Source organism: Vulpes lagopus, chromosome 1 (assembly GCF_018345385.1).
Source record: "Vulpes lagopus strain Blue_001 chromosome 1, ASM1834538v1, whole genome shotgun sequence".
Taxonomy (NCBI): domain Eukaryota; kingdom Metazoa; phylum Chordata; class Mammalia; order Carnivora; family Canidae; genus Vulpes; species Vulpes lagopus.
In genome coordinates this window covers 78,923,854-78,943,716 of record NC_054824.1, presented here as the reverse complement: position 1 = coordinate 78,943,716, position 19,863 = coordinate 78,923,854, and the positions used below count along the sequence as shown (strand labels likewise).

Below are 19,863 nucleotides of genomic sequence, written 5' to 3'. Positions count from 1 at the left end.
TAACAGAAAATCCAAAACAATTTCTAAAGATGCACTGTTTTCTGAGGAACTTTCTATATTTCTACTACTCAAAAAATAGTAGTAATAATAGTAACAAACTTACTGCAGAAGTGGGGGAAGAATATTGCAGTCTAAGACATAGTCCCTGCACATGGTACTATCTCCAGCAATGTTGCCAAGAGCCCAGACTGCCTGTGAAAGAATTACTCATTAATGATAGGCTGTGTAGTGTAATTCTCTCATAATTCTTTCAGGAAAGATGCCAAAATACCACAATAACTCTTAACAAAATTATATAGCAATTAATCAACATATACAGGCATGAACTATTAACACTTCTAAGTTCATTATCAGGAAATCAAATGCAGTAGTTGTAGGACTGGGGAAAAACTTAAAATATTATCATGTGGACATATGAACACTCATGGTATAAGCTTATTAAAGGTAGGAACCAGTTCTTATACATATTCTTTACCTCAGGGGACTCCACCCCTAAGTAACATTCCATACACCCCTTGGTACAGAGCAGAAGATTCAAATGGCTTATCAATCTCTGATAAAAATGTATTCTAAGCTTGCTTACAAAAGAAAACAGTGAACAAAGAATTTAAGAGCAATCAAAATGCAGAAAGCTGTTAAACTTCTGGGGGTAATGGATATATTATCTTGACTGTGATGGTTTCACAGGTAAATACATATGTCAAAACTTATCAAATGGTACATTTTAAATATAGCAGTTTTCTGTATGTAAATTATACCTCATTTAAGCAGAAGAAAATCCTGCTCATTTAGCACTGACTTCTATTTATGAAGTCTGCAGTAATAAAAAATTCACGTTTTCTAGCTCTTTTTCTGCATAAAAGTAGCAAAGACCTATTACTTCAGTCAATGCTAGAGATCCCACAAGTAAAAGCTCCGTAACTACTTACGTGGTCTACTACTAAGGCTGGGGCACCTGGCTGGCTTATTTGGTTAAGTGTCCAGCTCTGATTTTGGCTTAGGTCATGATCTCAGGGTCATGACCCTTGTCAGGCTCCACGCTCAGCGGGGAGTCGGCCTGATATTCTTTCTCTCTCTTCTCTCTCCCCCTTCCTATTATCCCCTCCCCCTGCTCTTATGCACTCTCTAAAATAAATAAATAAATATTAAAATTTAAAAAGTATATAGGGCTTGGGGCACCTAGCTGGCTCAGTTGGTGGAGCATGCAAGTCTTGATCTCAGGGTTCTAAGTTCAAGACCCACACTGGGTATACGGATTACCTAAAAAATAAAATCTTTAAAAAATAATAATAAAATAAAAATAAAATGTATATATAGCACTTAAAAAAATTTCAGGGTTACAAGGGGAAAATGGTTTTATGTTTCCAGAAGAGATGCTGCCTACATTCACTATGAAATATTCCCTTCTGGTTAGATTTCTATAACACTCTGTGATGAACCATGGATCACCACAGCCAGGTGGTGAAACTGAGGCCCTAAATGTAGGACCAAAGGAAAAAATGGTATTCTTTCACCTGTTTCTCTTTGCTTCATTTTTTTTTACCTGCTCCTGGACATCTTCAAATTCTGAGCTGAGCAACTCTATGAAGATAGGCACAGCTCCTGCCTGAATCACAATCCGGGTCTGAAGAGAATTCCCTGAAGCAATATTTGTCAATACCCAAGCTGATTCAAACTATAAAAATAAAAATAATTTTATTATCTTATTAGCATTTAATAGCTTGTTTTTAGCTATAACAATAAGGTTTTCTGTATATGAAGAAAAGAATATGAAATCATTATTTGCACATAATTATCAGATGGATTCTGGTATCAATTTTAAATGGAGAATTCCCAGTAGAAATACCTCAATCTAGAAGAATATTCTGGATGTCTAAAATTTCAGACCGAAGTAGAACTGACATTAAGACCATAAAAAGAATGAGGGACTGCTTCATATGCTGATATAGTGATCTCCCAAAAAACAAATTAAAAAAAAAAAAGCCTAACTGTACATTAAGATAGCTTCATATTATATTTTCTAAAAAGGCTAAGAAGGAATGTATGCATTAATTTACTTATGGTATAGAATATCTCTGGAAGTCGTCACAAAAAATCATAAATAGTCGTTACCTATATAGAGAGGTAGGGGTGAATGGGAAACCTCTCATCGTAAAACCTTATGTACTATCCTTTGGCCTTAAACCATATTATCTAATACAAAATACTTCTATAGGATGAAGTAAAAAGCAGAGAGGATGTTAATGTAAAATGTTTAAGACACAAGCACACTGAAAAAGGCAACAGATTTTAAATAACTGAGCCAAAAGGAGTTAACTCACATTCAATTAATAGAAATGGCAACTTCAGAGCATAAAGCTTCTGACAAAATGAGAGGGCTCCAAATTAAGGTGCAGAGGTTAAGACTTTTTTTTTAAGAACATTCTTAAAGGCTGATAAACTGGTAAACAGAAAGTATGAAGGAAATCATGGCCAACAAAAAGTATACTATTTTAGTAATCTGCCCATCTCTAAAATAATTTGACTCTGTAGCCTAAAATGAAGAAATCCAAGAATGAACTCTTAAAGTTCTATTTACTTAGGAGTTCTTATTAAACTATAGTTTGTCACATGACAGCTGCCTTTCAGTTAACCCAAAAGCTTTCTGAGTCATGTGACAAACTAAATCATTAATCACTGGAGTTGCAGGGAGGAAGGCAGAGGACATGGGATGACCATATGATTAGCATAGTCTAAAGCCATGTGAATGACAGCAAATTCACAGAAGACGCTTAAAGAAAGCGATGTTCCAAGAAACCTGTAAATGTGACATACACAAATGAGATACAGTACAGCCTAAATGGACAATGATATTATGGCAACAAGGAGGACCAGACCAGGAGCACCACTGTTAAAGGGAAAATATTTTCTTTTAGGTAACTTTGTTCAGAGTTCAAGAGACTTCTAAACCTGAGGATCACAAAATAAAAACTCCATCCCATCTCCATAATTAAATCACTCCTGAAACCAGCGCTCTAACCCTCTTCAATCTGTCTGAACTGAAACTTTACATTTATTCAGTACTTTATATCTTCAAAGCATTACTCACACATGTTCCTCACAACATCCCAGAGAAGTGTGGCTTTTGAGGTTTATGACTGAGGAAACCATGAGAAAAATATCCAACAATCTAATAATTTATGTTATGCAGCCATTCAAAGAGACCTAGATTACAGCGTCCCAATCAAGTATACTTAGAAGTCCAGCCAGTCTCCTCTCAGACACACACCTGTAACACTGACAAGAATCTTTCAATTGCTTGGAGTTTTGCTATTTAGGGCAAAAAAATTCAAATAATGATATGCCAAAGATATGCCAGATTATTTAGGAGATGCTAAAAACAGTTCACCTATAATGTAGCTTCCTTTGCTTTCTAGGAAAACTAACTAGCAGAGTTAAAATTGATTAACAGAGACAGATAATATAAATACAAAAGCAAACCTTTCTGCCAGAGGACAGGCTCCAAGCTGAACAAAGAGTCATCAGATACCACAGACACCAAGCCAAAGGAATGAGAACTATGAAGAATGAGTGAGATGGGTATACATACCAGTCTATATCTAAGAGAAAATAGACTGTGGTGAGATTTTGATGTAAATAAAATGGTAACAATGACCTGTGTAGGTGAAGGCTTGTTAAAGAATTATCAATGAGAAAAAATTATAATACTCATTGCTGCCAGAGTTCAAACTGCTCTTTATCTGATGAGGTAGGTTTAGTACAGGGGGTCTCACAGGAAACGAGAGGGAATTCCAGATGCTACTGAAGAGAATGAAATGGGAGAAGCAAAACAAAGTGACAATGAATAGGAAAATTTAATAAGCTAAACATGGATGGAAAAAAATTGGAAATTAGGATATCTGAAAAAAAGAAGAATGTACCAGAGTTATGTTTATTACTAAGAAGTACACAGTGATGACAACCTCTGAAAACAAGATTCAGGGCCTCACTTGGCAAGAACAGAAATCAGAAAGCATCAGAGACAGAGACAGATAAGTAACTTATAACCAGAGAGCTGCTGAAAATCATAATCTGCATGAACAAGGCATTCTCTCTCTCTCTCTCTCTCTCTCTCTCTCTCTCACACACACACACACACACACTGATTACATGTTTACCTTATAAAAACTCATCAAGCTGTACTTATGCCCATCTGTGTATTGTGTGAAATGTACATATGTAGGTAGGAGAGAGGGAGGGAGAGAGGGAGGGAGAGAGGGAGGGAGGGAGGGAGGGAGGGAGAAAACTTCCCCTCATACAGGTCCCTGTTAAAGTGCTAAAAGAAACAACTTTCAAATGTGTTTAATATGTACGTTTTTAAGAAACTGGTGGTACTTCAAACTATGTAACCTCTCTTTCACTGAGTTTTGCTTTCATAGTGTTGTTGTTAATGTTTTAGCCTTGGGTCCCAGATTAGAATTTAACATGCAAGAGAGCTATGAAATGTGAAAGTCCAGAGTTGACAGCAAAAACAAATGGCCAGAAAAAGTAATTTAAGTAACCACGAGACTCAAAAAAATCAGTAATATGATGGGTAAAATCTAAGAAATGCTATCACTTGAAAATAAATGGTAGCCAGAATAATTATAATCCTTACTCCCTCTATTTTGTTTTAAACTACCATATTCTGAATGTTCTAAGAATGGTACCATGCGAGGAAAACAACCTATCATGCTGTGATTGCTTATAAATTGTAATTCCACTATTACTTTTCACTGTCCAGACTTGCTAAATAAGGCTGGAGTTGAAATCTGAAGGTCACACTGAAGATTTGGTATTTTCTCTCTTCCCTTTCTCAGTCTCTACCTTCTGGTGCTCAGTTCCTTAAGTAAGGAAAATGAGAATCCAAAGCTGAAGTACTTCTGACCTCCTATCAAGTTTCCCACTCCAGGTTGAGGTACGCCTGGTTCCCTTTCTCCATTTGGATCAGGACTCTGTTGCTGGCCACTTTGCCGGGTCCACTCTGGTTCCTAGCAAATGCCAGGCTCACCTGGAGAGCAAGTGAAAAGAGAGGCTCACATCAGAAAAATAAACCCAGATATCAAACTCTGCAGAGAACAGTGCCTGAGTCATCTGAGCAACCTTTCAAGAAAGGTAGAGGGATCAATGAGGATGGGAAAAGATACAAGAGGATGAAGGCTTACTGCAGTTTATCCCATTAAGCTTTTCTATGGGACAAGAAGGGCAAGAATGGGGAAACTAAACCAATTTAATTTAAATTTACAGTTTTAAGAGTACTTAATGAATGGAACTAGGGTGCAATTTACTTATTTCTAGCTATTTTCATAAAAAGCTTCTATAAGAAGTTTGAGAATGCATCTCAGCACTGCAAAGGACAGTACAATTGTACATGCTGGGCCTAGACTCAAAGAACCAAACAAAGTAGGCCCACGGAATATACCATAAGGCAGACCAATCTTGTATCAAAGGTTCAGATATGACTGAGGCCTTCATGTCACTGAGCCGGAGAATGCTTTTAGTTAGAGGACACTGTTGCCAAAATCCTAGATTCCATCCCTGTTCATCTTATTTGAAGGCAGATGAATATCTGGGTAGCACTGCCCAAAGCAGACATTGTTATCTCCTTGGCATGAGGTACTTCACTGATTTGGGCACAAGGAGAGTCAGAAAGTAAGTCAAGAGACCCTTCACTAGGATTCATAGTTCTTTATGAAATGAAGGGATTAAGTTTGTCCACAGAATTTATCAGTGAGTTGAGCTATTATTATGACTATATATTATTACTCTCTTTCCAGAAGAGAAATGGCAAAAGCCCCATTCCAAAAACATACTATTCTAGGAAGCAGGCAGGAATATCAGGGACAACTTACTTCCTAATGCTCTTTAAGAAGATAGAGGAAGGAGTACCCTCCAAGCTTCCCAGAGCATGTCTAATTATAAGAGCACAAAGTCTCCCAGCTCTAGTGTCTCCCTCAATATATTTGCTTCTCCTGCTTCTGGACTGGTTGATGTTACCCACTAGCCACATTAGAGAGAGAACAACACCATGCTTAAAATGTACACAGAAGAAAAGCTGGGGATGATGACCTTTAAATGATAAACAGGGTGGTTATTTCTCAGTCTTTGGATAGCTAAGTTGAAAATCATGAGATGGTCGCTTCCAGAGGAATCATTTCTCAATCTTCCAGCCTGATTGTTTGCACAAGGGTGGAAATCTCAGAATTTAGATAGAAGCATATTAGAGATTTCCAAAGGCTTTCATCTTCAGAAGATCAAGCTCTAGGATTACAGAATCAAAAATGATGTAGAATTTACACATGGGAGCCAGGAGAGGGCACTGTCTGAAAGAACGCACTGCACTCTTTAGGGAGTATTGGAAAATGTGGAGATGGGGAAAGATCTGTTTCTCTTTTTTCATTTTAGGCCTAGGAGGTTATACGATTATTCTTTAATACATTAGGGAACTGGACCTCTGTGACCACCTATTTAAAATGGCTAGATCCAGGAGAAAATTCAGTATCTCTCAACCACTCTCATTGTCAGAAATAGGATAAAAACATATTTTCACATAAACAATGATAATTTTCCCTACCTCCCTCTTCCTACAAAGCTTTTCAAATGATAAACTGCAGTAAGGCTCTTCATTTGGTCCCTCTGGTTCTCTTGGCAGGTTGCTTAGGGCTCAGGCTTGGTACTCTGCAGTGTTGGCTGTCTGGATTTCCTTTTTTTTTTTTTTTTTTTTTTCTGATAAAAGTCTCTTTCCTTGCTCTCTAGGTGAACCTGATTATTTTTCAGGTGTCCGATGATCCTGGCCTTAGACGGGACCAGAATTACAATCCAAGAGGCAGCTAGCAAAACAGAATCTTAATTCAAATGAACTTGGGGATTAGTAAATTTCAAACTGGAGAAGAAAAACTGATGGGACATTGAAGTACTCTACCTTTTCTGGATTTCTTGTTTTTCTTCTGGAAAGAACTCATCACCGCAACAAAGAGAGTAAAAGGAGGAGAAAGATGGGGTGGGAGGAAAGGAGAGAAAATATCAAGACAAAGCATCAAGTCTTATGAATTGTCTACAATCCTCTGGACAGTAAAGAGCCTGGGGGCAGGGGTTATCATCACTTATAAAAATTGCCCCACTCTCCATAGCCTTAGAAAGTAAGGCAAAAACAAACAGGAGGGTGAAAATTACCTTACACTTAACTTGTTATTGGCAAATGTACTTGGAAAACTAACCTCATGTGTGATCTACTTTGCACCTAACCCATTTTTATAGTTGTGGAATCTCTCGAAAGGGCCAGAGCCTTTCAGATTAGATACTACAAAAAACAATTTAGATACTACAGGTACTAGTTAAAAGAGTAATGCAGAAACTGATTCAGTGGGTTACTACCAAGGAAATACAGCTACTAAAAAATTACCAGTTTACTAAAAATCCAAGTTTATTCAGAAAGAAAAAAACCCCCAAAACAGTATTTTAAAACTTCTAGGTAACTACCAGGATGAGTAGTTGACAGCTGGTTCTTTCCACTATGAAAACTGTCCAATCGGGGCAGCCCCAGTGGCGCAGCGGTTTAGCGCCGCCTGCAGCCCGGGGTGTGATCCTGGAGACCCAGGATTGAGTCCCACATCGGGCATCCTGCATGGAGCCTGCTTCTCCCTCTGCCTGTGTCTCTGCCTCTCTCTTCGCTCTCTCTGAATGAATAAGTAAATAAATCTTTAAAAAAAAAAATTAAAAAAAAAAGAAAGAAAGAAAACTGTCCAATCTAGAAGGTGAAGAATTTCCTCTTGGAACCTCTACATAATACAGTACCTGAGATAAACTAAATTAACCTAGTACCAAGCACCAACATTCATGACAAGGCTATCTCCTTGTCAGCTCTTGAGGATAAAGGGAAGGATTTAATTAGGATCAGGTTTGGGGATTAGTGAGTCTCTAATCTAGCCTCTGTTATACAGTCCTGCAAAGCCAACAAATATAATCTAAAAATCCTTCAAAACCAAATTTTACATAGCCCACCCTTAAGTTCTATTTATAATGACTCCTCTACCACAGACAATTCCCTATCAAATAAGTATTATCCACAATTACCATAAAATAGTCCTTTTCATGACTAAAAATAACAAGAATTCTAAAGAGTAAAGCCAAGGGCCTAGATGTTAATAAAGCTATCACAGCAGCTTGCAATGTGGTTGTCATGAACAATGTACCAAAAACGAACCCTTTGTGTAAATAAATAGAAGTAACAAATCTGTATATAAAATTTAAGTTTGCAAAGGGAATTAAAATATGAGGCAAGAAATGAAAATGATTCGCACCTGCAGTGTACAGTTCTCTTTTCGTTTGAGGAACTCCACAAACCTGGCCACCACTCCCGGTGTGCTGATGACTTCATCAATAGGAGGATTAGGTTCTGTCTCCCCATAAGATAAAAGGAAAGAAGAAAAATAATCCTTTCATTTCAATGCAAGGACTTTATTATCTCCAACTTACTTCATAATATCCCTCCCTCCATTTTAGCATCTCTTTCATGTTGAAAATCTAAAAAAGAAAAAAAAATGTAAAATTTAAAATGTAAAATTGAGTTCAATCACTTTGAGAGTAGGGTAGCTCACTTTGAGACTACCGTACCTTACCTTACAATAAGGTAAGCTTTAATGTGGAAATGATGGGCAGACTTCTCAAAAATTAAAGTTATCGCCTCTACAACTTTAGAAAACTTAGGAAGTGGGGGAAAACCAAACACAACCATATTATTATTTCGGTACACTTCATTCTAGCCCCATCTCTGTATATGGGTTTTTAGTCTTTCTGTTTAACAATAAGTTGCTTTAAGAAACTGCATTAGGTGACTGCATGTGCTTGCAGGATTTAATTTTACAGCAGTAGTGGTAAGTAGGAGCCAGCAAGAATTCATTAAAGATTATTTGCCAAATTAATCTCGTTTTTCATTTATGACAACAGAGTATCTTATAAATGAAATCATTATAAGAATCTGTTAGGTAAATAGATAGAAAATGTCCTGAACGATCAGTATGGTAATTTCAGTGAGAGATCTGACGAAGTTCTTGATGACATTCATAGAGTGATGTAAGAAAAATGGCAGATGGATTACAGTACTTATTACCAGGGATTCTTAGCCAAGTCCATGGCTTTACTGAAAAACAAAACAAAACAAACAAACAAACAAAAAAGTGACTAATAGTTCAGTGTTATTTGGAGCAAGCTCTGATGACATGATCTTTGCCTGGTTCAACATTTTTATCAACCATTCAGATAAGAATGATGATCATGATAAAGATTAAGTAGTTAAAATGACAGATTACAGAGCATGTAGGAAAAACAGTAAGCTGAAGTTAACAAGAAAACAACAGGGTTTAAAGCAGGATTTAGCAACTGAGTTTTTTAAAAAGCAACTTAAAAAAAATTCTACATGAGGGACGACTGGGTGGCTCTGCCGCTGAGCATCTGCCTTCGGCTCAGATCATGATCCTGGGATCCCGGATCTTGTCCCACATTGGACTCCTGCGAAGAGCCTGCTTCTCCCTCTGCCTAGGTCTCTCCCTCTCTCGTTCTCTGTCACTCATGAATAAATAAATCTTAAAAACAAACAAAAAAAAAGCTACATGATTTTACAGACAAAACCTAAAAACAGTGCATGAAGAAAAGTTCTAGGGAGTTTAGATGGCTACAAATACAGTGAAGCATTACTGTATTGTGACTACCAAAATAACTGATGCTATCTTGGAGTACATTATTGGAATGTGTAGTCTCAGGACAAGGAAGGCAATCTCTTCCCACACCTTAAGGTAATAAGAACACATCTGAAGTATTGTATTACAGTTATCACATTTTTAAGAGGGATGGACAGCAAACTAGAATCCAGGCAGGAAAATAGTAGAGAGTGATGAAAGGTCCTAAAATGCCCCATAGTGTGAGCAAGCTGAAAAGAGACAGGGGAAAGGGGAAGCTGTACATGATAATGGCCTTCAAATATTAATAAACTGTCATACAAAAAATGTAACTTTTGCTATGTCACACACAATTTTGTTATGTCTATATGTTAACAGAGCTTTCTATGGCAGGTACCTCAAAAGGGATATATTATCACTCATGACTCCAAAAAACTACACCTTACACATCTCCTGGGGGAGAGGAAGTCTGCTGTTTATTTAATGTCAGTGTTTATTATCGACATTTTAATGAGGTTCAGAGGTCCAGTTCTTTTCGCTTGTCCAGAATGGCAAAGGCCTAGTCTACTCTAATTATACCAAAAAGAGAAAAAGATAATTACCATGCCACCAATAAATTCATACTTAAATTTCAGTCATAAAATGATAATATTAAAACCAATAATCACTGATCTTTCAACTAATATTTTAAAAGATTTTCGTAGGGCACCTGTACCTGGCTGGTTCAGTCCATAGAGCATGTGGCCCTTGATCTCAGGGTTGTGAGTTGAAGCCCCACACTGGTTGTAGAGATTACTTAAAAATAATAAAATCTTTTAAAAAACAACAAAAAGGCACCTGGGTGGCTCCATTTTTTAGACATCTACCTTCAGTTCTGGTCATGATCCCAAGATCCTGGGAACGAGCCCTCTACCCCTCCTCCCTGCTCATGCTCTTTCTCACGCTCATTCTCTCTCTCAAATAAATAAATAAAACCTTTAAAATATATAAAATTAAATTTAAAAACAACAAAAAAAACATTTTTCTTAAAAAAGAGTGGAGTTTCTCAATTTGAATTAACACGAATTACTGACTACTATTCTTATCATTTTAAGGTCTTTTATCCGTGATCTGAAAAATAGATTATGGGAAAGTACTATTTTTTAAACTAAATGAAAAAATATACAGTTGGCCCTTAAGCAATACAAAGGTTTGGGGGTGCCAATCCCCACACAGCTGAAAATCCTTGGGTAACTTTTGACTTCCCCAAAACCTAATTACTAATAGCCTACCACTGACAGGAAACTTCACCAATAACAAACAGGCAATTAGCACATATTTTGTTATGTTACATGTATTAGATACTGTATTCTTACAATAAAGCTAGAGAAAAGAAAATATTAAGAAAATCATTAGGAAGAGAAAATACATTTATAGTACTGTACTGTATTTATTGAAAAAGATCTGCATTGTAAGTAGACCCGCAGAGTTCAAGCCCTTTGTCATTTAAGGGTCAACTGTACTTTAACATATTTAGAACTCACCTTTTGAAAGCAGTTTTCTGAATTTCTGTGTTGCTGAAAGCTGTTGCTCTGGGCTATTGGAAAATATCATTTCGATCATGTCGGAAGTAATAACACCACCCTGGGAACACAAACAAAAAGCAAGTATGATAAAATTTTAACTTTAATTCAAAGGAAAACAAAGACAGTACAAGTTGTGGCCACATTATTAAATTAATCGTATTTATATCTAGAAAAGTTACACGAAAGATAATCTTTACACATAGAAGCATCTGAGATGATAAAGTGACAAAGACAAATACTGTCTATCGTTAAGAAGCTCATGACAACAAGAAAGTAATCTTAGTAGTAAATACTAACACAAGGAGTTCATTATTCTTCCTCCCTTCCTCATCACTTGGTTGGTTGTTCCTTGTCATTCAGACTACGTGTTAAGTTCTAGAGGAAGGCTCTTTATGACCTCCAAATCTAAAGCAGCTGCTCCATCTCTATCACTCTATTTTAATCTATGCCAGCCCTTTCCACTATTAGATATTTTTCTCAGTTAAGTGTTTACTGGCCAGGTTCCTGCAGTATAGTATAAGCTTCCTGAAAGCCAAAACCCTGTCCATCTTCCCATTCTATCATTGATGGTTGGCATACAGCAAACGTTCAACAAATATTTATTGAATGAGTATAGATAGTATGAGTATACTCACAGAATCATAGATTCTAGCCATTATCAAATTCAACAGACTCCTAAATTTATCTAAAATTTCCATTTCTTTATAATAACTTTTTAGTTTTCCACTATTTTCTTTTTTTATGATAACTTTTCCATTTTCTTCAATAGATTTCTCCTTCTTGAAAAACACATATACATGTATGTGTGTGTGTATGTGTGTGTATATATATGTATATATATATGTGTGTGTGTGTAAATATATAATTAATTGACTACAATAAACTAGAAATCCAGAAAGGTATAATCCACATAAAGCATATTTTTATCTGCTTATGTAACCTCAAAAATTTGTGAAATGGGTTATAATAGAAAATTTCAACAACTGCGATGTGGAACCAATTTTGAAAATCATATAAACATGCCCACTTTGATAACTGAAATGAATAGCAAACTGGAATTTCCTCTAATGTATCCTTGTTATTTAACTTTTAAGGAATAATTTTATAATTATCTTTTTTGAAGTTTTAATCACTGAATTAATCTTTACAATTTAGTTAATTCTGTTTAACTGCATGTTCAAACTATAATAAATATCTAATGAACCATGAAATAAATTATATGGCTCCTTTTTAAAAATGAAATGCCAAGTACTTTTTATAGTATCTACTAATACCTTTTTTAAGACCCAAATAGTAAGCTACATCTCCTATCTTCCTCAGAAAAACACTTAAAAAAAAAAGTTTCTTTCATTATCTTACGTACTGGTGCCATCTCCATGTTATTAATCTGAGCCTCATGGAAGCCTCCATCTGACATAACTTCTTCTTCTGTTTCTTCCTCTGCTGTAGCAACATTTCTTCGCTTGAATAACTGAAAAATAAAAAACTGTGACTCACGTATTCTAATACAAGGGAGTTCAACATGCAAACACTAGGAACCCCAATTAAAAGGCAGTAAAGAAGGATGGAGCTTTCTGAAAATGATTTAAAACATTCTAAAGGTTGTGCCACCTTCAACCTTTCCTGATGAGGAAATATTTCAGAATTCTCCAGTGTTATAATCTGATGCAATTAACTATCACAACATGCTGTTAACACTTGATGTGGTAAAACTTACTAAGAGAAGCCTGACAGGACATGACACATAAAAAAGGGAAGGTTGAAAAAGGAGCTTGGGCATACTTGGCCACTCCCCTCTTTCCTCTATGTTAAACTGGTGATCTTATAGTCTTACCAATACACTAGAGGAAATGATAAAAATGATGTCAGAATAACTTAATATTTCCCCCTTAACCTTCAAAGATAATAAACTGAGACTTCTCAACCTTTCCAACCTGTTCAGCAACCAGTTCCTGCTTGAACACTGCCTTTAAAGTATCCATTAATTTGTGAAGGTAAAGAATACTTCCTTCCAAAGGTAGCCTACTAAGGTGCCTTCATTATATGTTTAATTGTCCGAAGCAGTTCATTTGTTCAAGCCACAATAGAGTAACAATAACTCATCCTCTCTCCCTATGCAACTCTAAAAGCAGACAAAATCCATGAAATAATGCATTTCAGCAAATGGATAACAGGTAGCCCAGGCAGTGATCCTTCAGAAAAGGGGGAAAAAAAAAACCTGGCCCAATGATTGCCTCAGATTATTGTCTGGACAGTTTCCAGGCTGTAGCCTAGGGAGGGTGAAACCCAAACAGAGCCTAAAGGCTCCCTCAGGTAAGGAGACGGAGTTTAGAAATGAGGAGGCCAAGGCAACTAGAATCCATAGGCAAAGTAATGAAGACAAAAGATCAACAGAGAACTCAAACTTTGTAGAAAGTTCCCATTAGTCTTTAGCTTCATACTGTAAGAAAAGGTATATAACGAGAAAACAGCTGGGAAAGGAACCACTTCCAACAAACATGCAAATAATTTTGGAAGTTATACAAGTCAAGGAATATTCAAGTGAAAAGACTTCCTAATATACATAGGGCATTTAGCAGAATACTAAGGATACTGGTTCAGAAATGAGGCTTAATTAGCTCTAGATTAAAGGGTATTAAGGGTCCAGCCCAATGAAATGTAAAAACAAACTGGTTCCAAGTAATTTACTAAATCCAAAGACAAATTCAGAATTATATATATTCAAAAAGTATAAAAGCTCCAACAATAAGCAAGGTAAACTTCACAATCCTTGGAATTCAATTGGAAACTACCAAACACTAAAAAGAAGAAAAGACTATACATCAGGAAGAAAAAAAAAAATCAATCTAGCAAACCACCTAGAAATGACAGAAATGGGAGAAATGGGACAGAACATTAAAACTGTTATAAATATATTCCACATATTCAAAAAGCAGAAGTATAAACATTAGGAAAGATAAGAAGAGATAAACAAAGGCTAAGCAAATACCTACATATGAAAAATACAATTTTCAGATGAAAAGTACACTGGATGGAATTAACAGCACATTATATACTGCAGAAGAAAAGATTAGTGAATTTAAGCACATAACAGTATAACACTTTGAAATAAAACACATGGAAAAAAGGTTGAGAAAACAGGTATAAAATATAAGTCAGCTGTGGGACATCAAGTGACCTAAAATACATGCATGGGGGTCCTAAGGTTGGGGTGGGGGAATATATTTGGAAAATGGCCAAAAAATTTTTTTAGTGTCATGTTTTTATTTAAATTCCAGTTAAGTAACATAGAGTATAATATGAGTTTTGGGAAAATTTGGGGATTCATCACTTACATATAACAGCCAGTGTTCATCACAAGTGCCTTCATTAATGCCCATCAAGCATTTAACCCATCCGCCACTGATGTCCCTCCATCAACCCTGCTTGTTCTCCCTAAAGAGTCTATTTTATGGTTTTTCTCTCGTTTTCCTATGTTCACCTGTTTCGTTTCTTAAATTCCCTTTACTGGATATGTCATTTGCAAATATATTCTCCCATTCGGCAGAGTGCCTTTTAGTTTTGCTGATTGTTTCCTTTGCTGTGCAGAAGCTTTTCATCTTGATGAAGTCCCAATAGTTCATTTTTTGCTTTTGTGGGAAATGTGTCTAATAAGAACTTGCTTAACAACCAAGGTCAAAAGGTTGCTGCCTGTGTTCTCCTCTAGGATTTTGATGGTTTCCTGTCTCACATTTAGGTCTTGAATTAATTTATTTATTTCGAATTTATTTTTGTGTATGGGGTAAGAAAATAGCCTTTCTTTTTGCATGCTGCTGTCCAGTTTTCCTAACACCTTTTATTGAAGAGACTTTTTTTCCATTGATATTCTTTCCTGCTTTGTTTGAAGATTAGTTGGCCGTATAGCTGTGGGTCCATTTCTGGGTTTTCTATTCTGTTTCATTGATCTATGTGTCTGTTTTTGTGCCAGTACCATACTGTCTTGTTCATTACATCTCTGTAATATAAATTAAAGTCTGGAATTGTGAATGCCTCCAGCTTTGCTTTTCTTTTTCAGGTTTGCTTTGGCTATTCAGAGTCTTTTGTGGTTCCATATAAATATTAGGATTGTTTGTTCTATTTCTGTGAGAAATGCTGGTGGTATGTTGATAGTGATTGCATTAAATGTGTAGATTGCTTTGGGTAGTATAGACATTTTAACAGTATTTGTTCTTCTAATCCAGTAGTATGGAATGTCTTTCCCTTTCTCTGTGTCCTCTTCAACTTCTTTTCTAAATGTCCTAGAGTTTTCAGAGTACAGATCTTTTACTTTTACCTCTTTGGTTGGATTTATTCCTACGTATCTTTTGGTTTTTGGTGTAATTGTAAATGGGATCAATTCCTTGATTTCTCTTTCTCCTGCTTCATTGCTGGTGTATAGAAATGCAACACATTTCTGTAGGCTGGATTTTGTATCCTGCAACTTTACTGAATTTGTGTATCAGTTCTAGCAATTTTTTAGTGGAGCTTTTGGGTCTTCTACATAGAGTATAGTGTCATCTGTAAATAGTGGAAGTTTGACTTATTCCTTGCCAATGTGGATGCCTTTTATTTCTTTTTGTTGTCTGATTACTGAGGCGAGGACTTCCAGTCCTATATTAAGTAATTGTGGTGAGAGTGAAAGTCCCAAGGCTTGTTCCCAACTATAGAGGAAAAAGCTCTCCGTTTTACTCCCCTGAGGATGTTATTAGCTAGGTCTTCTGTCTATGGTCTTTATGATATTGAGGTATGTTCCTTCTACCCCTTACTTTGTTGAGGGTTTTTATCAAGAATGGATGTTGTACTTTGTCAAAATACTTTTCTGCATCTATTGAGAGAATCATATAGTTCTTATGCTTTATTAATGTAGTGTATCACGTTGATTTGTGAATATTGAACCACCCTTGTAAGCCCAGGTACAGATCCCACTTGATCCTGGAGAATGATTCTTTTAATGTACTATTGGGATTTGATTTGCTAGTATTTTGTTGACAATATTTGGCCTTCATAATTTTGGCCTGTATATCTTTTTTTAGTGGGGTCTTGGTCGGGTTTTGGAATCAAGGTAATGTCGGCCTCGTAGAATGAATTTGGAAATTTCCTTCCATTTCTTTTTTTGGAACAGTTTGAGAAGAATAGGTATTAACTCTTCTTTAAATGTTTGGTAGAATTCCCCTGGGAAGCCATCTGACCCTGGACTTTTTTGTTTGTTGGGAGATTTTGGATTACTAGTTCAATTTTTTTGCTGGTTACTGGTCTGTTGAGTTTTCTATTTCTTCCTGTTTCAATTTTGGTAATTTCTGTTTCTAACCATTTCTTCCAGATTGCCTAATTTGTTGACATATAATTTTTCAAAATATTGTCATAATTGTTTCTATTTCTGTGGTGTTGGCTGTGATCTCTCGCATTCGTGATTTTATCTGGGTCCCTTTTCTTTTCTTTTTGATAAGTCTGGGCTAGGGGTTTATCAATTTTATTAATATTTTCAAAGAACCAGCCCCTAATTTCATTGATCTACTATTTTGTTTCTGTATCATTTATTTCTGCTCTAATCTTTATTATTTCCCTTCTTCTGCTGGCTTTAGGCATCATTCTTTTCCTAGCTTCTTTAGGTAAAAGATTAGATTATGTATTTGAGATTTTTCTTGCTTCTTGAGGTAGTCCTGTATTGCTATATATTTCCCTCTTATGGTCGCTTTTACTGCATCCCAAAGTTTTTGGACTGTCATGGTTTCACTTCTTTTTGTTTCCCTGTAGTTAATTTCTTCTTTAATTTCATGGTTGACCCATTCATTCTTTAGTAGGATGTTCTTTAACCTCCATGTATTTGTGGTCTTTCCAAATTTTTCTCATGTTTGACTTCAAGTTTCATAGCATTGCTATGATCAGAAAATATGCATGGTATGATCTCTATCTTTTTGTACTTGTTGAGGCCTGATTTGTGACCTACTAGCATGTGATCTCTTCCAGATAATGTCTCATGTGCACTAGAAAAGACTGTGTACTATGCTGCTTTAGGATGGAATGTTCTGAATATCTGTTAAGTCCATCTGGTCCAGTGTGTTTCATTCAAAGCCATTCTTTATTTCCATTTTGATTTTCTGCTTAATGATCTGTCCTTTGATGTAAGTGGAGTGTTAAAGTCCCCTACTATTTCTGTATAATTATCAATGAGTTCTTTTATGTTAATGTTTTATATATTTGGGTGCTCCCAAGTTGGGGGCATAAATACTTACAACTGCTAGGCCTTCTTATTGGATAGATCCCTTTATTATGATACAATGCTCTCTTTATTTCTTGTTACTGTCTTTTTTAAAAACTGGTTTGTCTGCTACAGATGCTGCTATTCTGGCTTTCTTTTGACATTCATTGGCATGATAAATGGTTCTCCATCCCCTTTCAATCTGCAGGCATCTTTAGGTCTAAAATGAGTCTCTATCTTTAGGCAGCATATAGATAGGTCTTGCTTTTTAATCCATTCTGTCTTTTGATTGGACCATTTAGCCCATTTACATTCAGAGTAATTATTGATACATATGAATTTAGTGCCATTTTATTACTTGTTTTGTCATTGTTTCTGGAGATTTTCTGTTCCTTTCTAGTCTTTGTTGCTTTTGGTCTTTCTTTCCCACGCAGAGTCTCCTTTAATATTTCTTGCAGAGCTCGTTTAATAGCCACAAACTCCTTTAGTTTTTGTTTGCCTGGAAAACTATGATAACCTTGCTGGATAGAGTATTCTTGACTCCACATTTTTCCCATTCAGCATGTTGAATGTATTATGCCTCTCTTCTTGCCTGCCAAGTTTCTGAGGAGAGATATGCTACTAACCTTATTAGTCTTCTCTTGGAAGTTAGGAGCTTCTTTTGTCTTACTGCTTTTAGGATTTTTTTCTTTATCTCTGTTATTTTGCAAATTTAGCTATGATATACCTTGGTATTGGCCTGCTTTTGTTGATTTTGATAGTTTGTGCCTGCTGGATTTGGATGTCTATTTCCACATTAGGGAAGTTTTCAGCTATAATTTCTTCAAATAAACTTTTTACCCCCTTTTCTCTCTTCTTCTGGGATTCTATGATATGTTATTACACTTTATGGAATCACCGAGTTCCCTAAGTCTACATTTGTGATCTAATATTTTTCTTTCCCTCTTCCCTTTCAGCTTCATTTTTTTTTTTTTTTTTTTTTTTATGATAGTCACAGAGAGAGAGAGAGAGAGAGGCAGAGACACAGGCAGAGGGAGAAGCAGGCTCCATGCACCGGGAGCTCGACGTGGGATTCGATCCCAGGTCTCCAGGATCGCGCCCTGGGCCAAAGGCAGGCGCCAAACCGCTGCGCCACCCAGGGATCCCCAGCTTCATTATTCTTATCTTTTATATCACTTATTCATTCCACTGACCCTTCCATCCTTGTGGTCATTACATCCAGTTGGTTTCAAATCTCAGTTACTGTATTTTTCATTTTAGACTGACTAGTTTTTTGGTCTTTTATCTCTACAGTAAGGGACTCACTGGTGTCCTCTATGCTTTTCTCAAGCCCAACTAGTATCCTTAATGACTGCTACTTTAAATTCTAGATCAGGCATATTACTTATATCTGCTTTGATTAGATCTCCGGCCATGACTCTTGTTCTTTCTTTAAGGATGAATTCCTCTGTCTTGACATATTGTGTAAGTCTCTCTGTCTTCTTCTGTGTGCTAAGAAAGCCTGTTATGTTTCCTGCTCCTGAGAATAATGGCTTTAAGAAGAAGAGGTCATCTATTGTCCAGAGGTGGGCACTTCAGAAGTGTCTCTGGTGTATTCTTTGTGCACTCTGCTGCTATGCTTTGGCTGCTCTTTCCCTCAGGTCAGTCCTCTGCAGTTTCTTCTTGCCTGCAGTGGGAAGTGTTTGGACCCTGGCCAGAGTATGGTGAGTTTTAATTAGGTGTCTCTGGTCTGCCTTTATAGAGACTTGATGCTATTTCCACTAGAGCTGAAGCTTTGCAGAACTCTATGGTCAGCAGATGTGGTGCATTCAGGGTCTGTGCTGGTCTTCTGGGGGGAGGGGTCCACTGCTCTGGTTCTCAAATACAACTACGCTAGTGAAATAGCACAGGGGGCAGGGCTTGGTGTAAGCAGTTTAAGCCACTATTGTTGGCACTGTGCTGCTTACTGAATTTAGTTTACGGTAAAGAGTGGGGGGGGGAGAAAAATGTGAGTCAGCTCCCTAGTCCCCAGAGAGGGGAGTTTGTACATGCCATGGTGCAGGAAGCCCTCCCAGAAGAGCCAACAATCTCCCCTCATGGGTCCTAGGAATCCCTCAGTTCTCTGCCTTCTCCTGTCTGTGTCCTGGCCATCTGCCTGCCTGGTAGCACCTTGGGGTCTATCCCAAGCAGGCACGCTGAATTTTAAAACTCCCAACTTTAAGGACCTGATACGCTGTGGACATGTGCTGGCCCTCTCACGGTGGATCTCAGTGCACTGGGACTGATGCAGGTTTGTCGCAGAAGGGCAGTCACCAAAGTGCAGGGGTATGGAGTTTGAAGTGAAGTACAGCAAAGAGCCAGTATCCAAGTTAGCCACCCTCAGCAGGTGTCTCTGCACCTATGCTGAGGA

The 19,863-nt window shown here is 36.9% G+C and overlaps 1 protein-coding gene across 3 annotated transcripts in view; it reads right to left on the bottom strand.

Moving 5' to 3' along the window:
- Nucleotides 1-19,863, bottom strand: part of KPNA1 (karyopherin subunit alpha 1) — a 68,335-nt gene that overhangs the window by 17,459 nt on the left and 31,013 nt on the right. For all 3 annotated transcript variants that reach the window (XM_041754891.1, XM_041754881.1, XM_041754901.1), the window contains 5 exons: nt 12,621-12,728; nt 11,216-11,315; nt 8,319-8,413; nt 1,544-1,675; nt 104-192 (listed from right to left, as the gene is read on the bottom strand). In XM_041754891.1, coding sequence (XP_041610825.1) covers nt 104-192; nt 1,544-1,675; nt 8,319-8,413; nt 11,216-11,315; nt 12,621-12,728 — 524 coding nt within the window. The remainder of the gene's footprint in view (nt 1-103; nt 193-1,543; nt 1,676-8,318; nt 8,414-11,215; nt 11,316-12,620; nt 12,729-19,863) is intronic.